A 7,360-nucleotide genomic window follows, 5' to 3' on the forward strand; every position below is an offset into this window, starting at 1 on the left:
TTTCTTTAGCACTTGCCACTGTTGGGGTTTCAATTTGGTAGAGTCACGATTCCTTAGCCTGGTACTACTGACCCGTGGGGCCGGGTAACTCTGGTGTGGGAGGCTGCTGTGTGCCTTGCAGGATGTTTGGCAGCATCCCTGGTCTGTACACACTAGATACTAGTTGTTCCCTACCAGTTGTGAGAACCAGAATGTCTCCAGACACTACCAGATGTCCCTGGGGGGAGTGGGGGGCAGAATCACCTCCTTCTTGATCTCCGCTGTGTGTGGTCATCTGGTGGATGCTTCTCTCCTCCGCTAGATTGTCGCCTCCATGAGAGCAGGAACATAATGCTGTTATTCACCATCTGTCCCAGCATCAAGCATAGGGCTTGACTTCTGTATGCTCATTATTTATTTATTAGGAATGAAAAGCTATATGTTTGAATATCAAAAAATATCTGGAATTCTATGGTGTATGAATCGTATCTCAGTAAAGCTTCTTTTAGAAAGTAATCCTAAAAAAAAATTTATCCTGAAAAAAAAAAAACTAAAAAACCCAAAGTGGTAACAGTGGTTCTATTTGGGGTAATTAGACTGTGGGTGATTTCTGATGTTCATTTTCCTTCTCTTTACTTTTTTGAGCACTGCTTCACATCCCTGTTTCTGCCCCAGCTGTGTTGAGGTGGTTACTGTGTCCCCAGCAGTAACACTGGCTTACTGTGCCAGTGACTCTTAAGGGGTCCATGTGGTAGGACCTCAGGGTGAGTTATGAGTGGTTAACAGAAGCTTTCTTTCACGGAAATGCTAAGGTCTTGCATGTATGTTTGAGAGCACTCTTCTGTGAATGGGTTAGGATTGTTGTAGCCTGCCTCACCCACTCGTTGATAGTCTAAGAGGCACACCCAGGCCTCTGTACTTAATTTACCAAATGGAACATATTTTCTTCCCAAAGACCAGTTTTTAGCTTCGAGAGTGGGATAAGGAGTAGGGACATTCAAACTATATTTCCTGCAAAGAGCAATATTAGGTGCCCTCTCCTTTGTGGCATGTCTTCAGGTTTTACAGAGTGCACGGTTAACCAATGTTCTGGAAAGAACAGTAGAAGCCAGGAAAGCTGGGTTTAGCCCCTGCTACTAACCCTTGTGTGACCTTAGGCAAATCTTTCACCCTCCTAAGCCTGATTATTTTCATCTATGAAATAAGAGAGAGGTTGAGTGTTCTCAAAGTCCCTTCTCTTTCTGAGCTTCTGTGATCTTTGGTTTCTGGCTTTTAATCCCTCTACTTCCTCTGTGCTTTTTACTCACTGTTGTGTTCAGGTGGCTTCTGGGCTAGGGCTCTTCCCCCTTCTCACTTGGACTGCTGAACTGGGCTGGGAAGGAAGGGCTTCCCTACTCTTCCTGCCTCCCCTCAGCCACTCAGCATTTCTAAGGAGATCCTGAGTGTGAGACTTTTTTGGGAAGAGGGAATACTTACAGCTAAGAGAGTCTCAACTGTAATTGTAATCTGTATCTCAAAAGAAGTCTTAGTTTTAAATGTTTTCAGAAAAACCAATTACGACTCTGTGTGTGCCTTTTTTCTGAACTATGTATTTACATATGTTTTTGGGGTTTTCAGGGTCCTTCATGAACATATTCAGAGATTGTCTAAAGTAGTGACTGCAAATCACAGAGCTCTACAGATACCAGAGGTAATACAAGTTTATGTAGTAGTTGCTTGATACACCATATGCATGTTACCAATTTTCCAAGGAAACAGAACATAGTAAATGAATCATAAGACACAATTTGCATTTGATGCATTTCTAACTGTAAAGTTCTCAGAGGTTCTAGATTAACATATCCTGGCATGGAAGGGGCTCCGGTGGGGAGAGGAGGAGGAGGGCTGCACTGAGGGGCCCCTGACCGATGCCACTTGGCCTGCAGGTGGGGCTTCTGTCCACACCAGCTCCGCCTGGGGCAGCCCTGCTCTCCAGCGGTGTTTTGGTAGCCAGGTTTCTGCAGAAATGTCCCATTCGAGTAAGGGATCTGGTGGCACTCCACAGAATGTGACAACTGTTCGAGGGGAACAAATCGAATCTGAATGTGACGTCAAAATTACCTTTTAGTGTCATATAACTTTTACAAAATAATGGAAATTTTCAGGTATTTGAGTTTTCTGGTTGTTTTATTAAAGTCCCTTCAAATGAAATGTCAGCATAAGTTTATAAATTACCTTGATTTTTTAAATCTATTTTTTCTAGAACTACTGCAACAAATGTACATGTTTTTAGAATATTTTCCTTCAGAAGTAGTTTGTGCTTTTGGAATCAGCCATTCCATGTAGAGAAGTTCCATTGTAGCTATTTAAAAAGATAATTGTTTGACGTCTTATGAGTTCTAGGTTGGGTGTTATCATATGCCCTTTCCTCCATTAATGGATATCTGGATTGATTGATTTGAAAACGCAAAGCAAATTATTTAAAAGTTTAAAAGTTAAGCGTCAGTCTTATTGGAAGGGAGGGAACAGCAATCTGGTTTTACTGAAGAAAGGAAAAGGCACCAGGCTGACCCTTCTGCTTCTTGACATGGAGGTTGTTGTGATCGCTTCCTGTAGTTGCTGCTGGAGTCAAGATCTGATCTGTTTGTGGTCTCTCTTAGGTTTACCTTCGGGAGGCACCATGGCCGTCCGCACAGTCAGAAATCAGGACAATAAGCGCTTACAAGACGCCCCGGGACAAAGTGCAGTGCATCCTGCGAATGTGCTCCACGATCATGAACCTCCTGAGTCTGGCCAATGAGGACTCCGTCCCTGGAGCAGATGACTTTGTCCCCGTTCTGGTATTTGTGTTGATAAAGGTGGGCCCCTCACTACTATTAATGAAGAACGTTTATTTGGCAGTTCTGAGCACAGTGGTGCGGGGCTTCACATGCTCAAGAGACCTTGGCTCTTCCCAGGCTCAAGCTCTGTGTTACTTAGAAAGGAAGTGTCTGATGTGAAGTCTTGTTCTGCCCAGAAGTTAAGATTTTCAAAAGAAAGGATAGGAGGACCAGATTCCTAGATGAACATTTTCAACTTTTATGTGCCTGAGGTTCTTGTTTGGGGCTCAGTATGTAATTACTGAGTGAATGAATGAGGGAAAATTCTTTTTATTGTGCTCTTCCCATCTTCTTCCACATTGAATTCCTCATAGTCCTGGTCACCTAACCATCAAATTTGCCAAACACCTGTCTCGTTTTAGCCTCTTATTTTGTAATTGTGCCATGTTTATTTTTTAAAGATTTGTTTATTTATTTACTTAGAGAGAGAGAGAGAGAATGTGAGCCAGGAGGGTACAGAGAGAGCGGGAGATAGAGAGAATCCCAAACAGGTTCCAGGCTGTCAGCACAGAGCCTGACGTGGGGCTTGATCCCACAAACTGTGAGATCATGACCTGAGCTGAAATCAGGAGTTGGATGCTTAGCTGACTGAGCCACCCAGGTGCCCCGTGCCATATTATCTTAAAACGTACTGACGTCTCTTGCCGTTTTTTTGACTTTAAAATTGAAATGTCATCATTTAAACAGTTTATTGTTTTTTGGGTTTTTTTTGTTTTTTTTTTTAATTTATTTTTTTATTTTTGAGAGATAGACACAGCATTTATTTTTGAGATAGAGAGACAGCATGAGCAGGGGAGGGTCAGAGAGGGAGACACAGAATCTGAAGCAGGCTCCAGGCTCTGAGCTAGCCGTCAGCACAGAGCCTGACATAGGGCTCGAACCCACAAACCGTGAGATCATGACCTGCGCTGAAGTCAGATGCTTAACTGACTGAGCCACCCAGACGCCCCTAAACAGTTTATTGTGAGCATTTTCAGGGGGACTGTGCAGTTTGGCTGCACACAGCCACCAAGTGACTATATCATTTGTGTGTTCCAGCAGCCCAGCCCATCTGTTGCTGTCTAAAGTGTATTTGACATCTGTTTTACTAATTCTTGATAGTGCGGTATTTCTGCAGTCTGAACTCTTAGCTCAGTCAGCAGCCCATAGGATCAGTGTGCGGTCAGCCTTCCTGACTCCTGCTGTTGGCCGCCGCCTTTGTGTCTCCCAGGCGTGAAGTGTCTTGTTCCTTGCGGAGCCAGTCTGAGCTCGTTCTGAGGCACAGGCCTTGACGTGTCCTCCCAGCAACTTAAAACACCCGTGTCCTTTCTCTCCATGTGAAGGAAATGAAAAGCAGGAGATGTTCTGTGTTACCTCTGGCAACTTAACTTTTTAGTTTTTTTCCTTTCTCAGTTGGTGTACAGCATTTATTTCCTTATCTAACATTCTGGAATCCTGGGATGTGTTGAGTAAGTCCATAGGGATTAGTTCAGCTTCCTTAGGGACCAGCAAGCTTCACTGACTTAAAAGGATAGAAAGCTCTAGATGGTTCAGCTGGCGTTAGAACCTGGGTTGCCTTTCCAGTATACTCACAATGGCTAAGGTTTATAAATTACCTCCGAAGAAGAATTGGGGGATTATTTTCAAAAGGACTGGTGTCTCTTCCACAGGAAAACATTTGAAAGTATTAACTTAGATGGTTTTTGCGGAGTTATACATCTGAGTAATTGACTCTTTTTCACTTCTCTAGGCAAATCCACCCTGTTTGCTTTCCACCGTCCAGTATATCAGTAGCTTTTATGCCAGCTGTCTGTCTGGAGAGGAGTCCTACTGGTGGATGCAGTTCACGGCAGCAGTGGAATTCATTAAAACTATCGATGACCGAAAGTGACCAAGACCACGGCCCACCAAGGCAGCAGACTGTTAGGCGGGCAAACAGATCTCTTAGAAAATGTACCAGCTGCTTTGAAGGCTGAAGATTGTTTTTTGTATAATATTGTACAGCATTCAGACATTTTAAAACAGATCTTTACTAAACAGATTAATGAGCTAACAAGCAGGTTCTCCTTTCTTTGGGCTCTTTTCTTTTCTGTTGCATATTTGGTTATTTTCTTGTCCCAAGTAGAGAATAGTACTGCAAAAAGGGACCACAATTTTCAGGTATTTTAAAATATTAAAAAACAGAACAAAATCTAGAAAATTCCTAGATCCCCATTCATGAATACCCATTCTTTCCTTTTATTTAACAAACAAACAAACAAACAAACAAGAAAAAGAACAGTACACCTCTTTTTAGATGCTGCCTAATCTTCTATGCATCTAATGGAAGGAAAATAGCAGTTGCACTGAGGATTATAATAGTGGTGACATTAGTGGCATTATCTATAAATATACTCACCTAGATTGAAAAGCTACGAAGGAAATGTAAATATAATATATATTTATATTTGATGTAATATGGACATCTTCAGATTCTAATAAACAAGGAATATTGCTGATAGGTTGTGACGTACCCTCTTGTGAAATGGTTTCCTTGACAGAGTTTAAGCCGAGCTTAAAATCAACAAACAAATACACAGAAATATTTATTAAAGTGTAAAACAGTTTCTTGAACTTTCTAGGTGTGGAGTTTGATGCACAAGTCTGCCTTTGATGAGGGGTCTAACAATCACTTAGATATTCCTCACCACGGACGTCTTCGAGCCTGCAGGAAGAAGGAGGTGGACTCTGTAATCGCCACGGATTACATAGAGAGGAACAGTAGATACCTAACATGTTACTGTGGTACATACTAAATACAGTGTAGACACCCCAAACAGAACGCCTTTTAAACCTTTAATTGTAATATATTTTTGATGATTATTCACATTGAATGACAGACCAGGAATTCAGTGAATGTCATTTTTTTTAAAAACTAATTTGTATTGTCTGCTCTAGTGATACAAGTTTTACTAGTGATAAACTATTTTAATCAACCATATTATTCTTACGGAAAAAAATCTATTTTGGCAGGTTTCTGTGCCTTTATTTCCCTCTTCTGAACAAAAGTCTATGTTTCAGTATTTTGTTTTGATTGTATATTGATAATTAATCAGGAATGGGTGTTGGTGTGTGAGAGATTGGCTAGGGAGGCACACCAGAGCTTCAAGCACAAGTCTGGTACCTAAGTTGTCGTCGATGGCTCTCACTCCGTATGTTTCCTAAACATGGTTAGCTTCTTTTATAACGAACTCCGCCCCAAACTTTGAGTCCCTTGTTGCTAGCAGCCTTTCTAGGCATTTCTAAGGGAACTGTGACGAACAGCGGTGAGCAGGTGAATCCAGAGGCTGTCTTCTTCTCTCCGCGACCTCTGTGTTTAATTGTGCTGGGGAAGCTGGTTTTCTTTATGCCCCCATCTCTTCTCATGCATTTATTTTAGAATACCGAGATAACAAGTTACATAGGAGTGCGGGATGTGGTTTCTGCCTTTTAGGGAAAGATCAAAATTAAACTAGTACTACAAAATGTCCTTTTGAATGTTAGGTCAAGAAATCTGTGTAGAGTTCTGTGCTTCATGGGCTGTGACTGTCAAACCTGCCTACATAGTAGAAGTCAGATCCTGTCATTAAATACTTTACAAGACAAACAGTCTGACACGATTTCTAAGACCCAGGGCGAGTCCATTTACTTGCGTATTTGATTCAATAAATGTTAAGTCAATAGAAGGCTTGGAATAGTTGAAATTCATTTTTATGGGCTTTAACAATTTTTTCCCCTCCAAATGGTTGCTAAATCCATTCTGTGTCATCACTATGGAAATAAATATGAAGCTGTGGACATTGCACAGGGCTCTTTTCTGTGGAGAAGGTGGTGAGTTGTGGGTGTAGGGCTGCGCTGGAGGCAGGAGATAAGAGCCCGGCAGTGCTGGGGGGGCAGGGGTGTGGCGTGAGGGTGAACCCTAGGGATCTGGCATCAAATTACACCTCTGAGACAGAGGCCAGAGCTTGGGAGAAGCACAGCCCAGCTGTTTAAGGAGCAGCTGTGTTTCCCTCTGCAAACACGTCTAGGAGCAAGAACTGATCAGCATCAGCCATTGCTGGCTTGATTTCCCGGCATGATTTCTTATAGTGTTGATTTCTGAATTTAGGAATTGGCAACTATCTGCATGGCGGCAGTAGTGTGGGAGATGGAATAATTTGATTTCACTCCTCTGGGAAGGACGAATAGTTGTTCCTTGGTTCTTATTACACTTCCTCCCAGTTCTTATTTTATATGAGGGATTAGTGCAAAAGTATAAAATCACCCATAGGAAACATTCAGGAGCCACTGAGTATTATGTGGAATTTACAATGATAATGTTAAATGGAGAGAGAGCGGCTCAGTTCACCAAAATCTTCTACAATTAACTTCTTTAATGAAAAATCAGTTTGTATTTTTGTGTTAATATTCTGCTTCCTGAAAAGTAGTAGAACTACAGATTAAAGATTGTCTTTCTTCATAAAATTGTTATTTTTCTAAAACCTGGTAAACATTTTTGTTTTCTTTCTCCGCTTTAGTTTACATCT

General features: G+C 41.7%; 1 protein-coding gene across 6 annotated transcripts in view; it reads left to right on the plus strand.

Annotated features, from left to right (window-relative positions):
* Positions 1 to 6,637, plus strand: part of GAPVD1 (GTPase activating protein and VPS9 domains 1) — a 64,295-nt gene extending 57,658 nt beyond the window's left edge. For all 6 annotated transcript variants that reach the window (XM_077768227.1, XM_077768230.1, XM_077768231.1 and 3 more), the window contains 3 exons: positions 1,597 to 1,669; positions 2,619 to 2,816; positions 4,567 to 6,637. In XM_077768227.1, coding sequence (XP_077624353.1) covers positions 1,597 to 1,669; positions 2,619 to 2,816; positions 4,567 to 4,707 — 412 coding nt within the window. In that variant the 3' untranslated portion in view covers positions 4,708 to 6,637. The remainder of the gene's footprint in view (positions 1 to 1,596; positions 1,670 to 2,618; positions 2,817 to 4,566) is intronic.
* The last annotated feature ends 723 nt before the right edge of the window (positions 6,638 to 7,360 follow it).

This window comes from Crocuta crocuta, unplaced genomic scaffold, assembly GCF_008692635.1.
Source record: "Crocuta crocuta isolate KB4526 unplaced genomic scaffold, BGI_CrCroc_1.0 scaffold35, whole genome shotgun sequence".
In the NCBI taxonomy this organism is placed as follows: domain Eukaryota; kingdom Metazoa; phylum Chordata; class Mammalia; order Carnivora; family Hyaenidae; genus Crocuta; species Crocuta crocuta.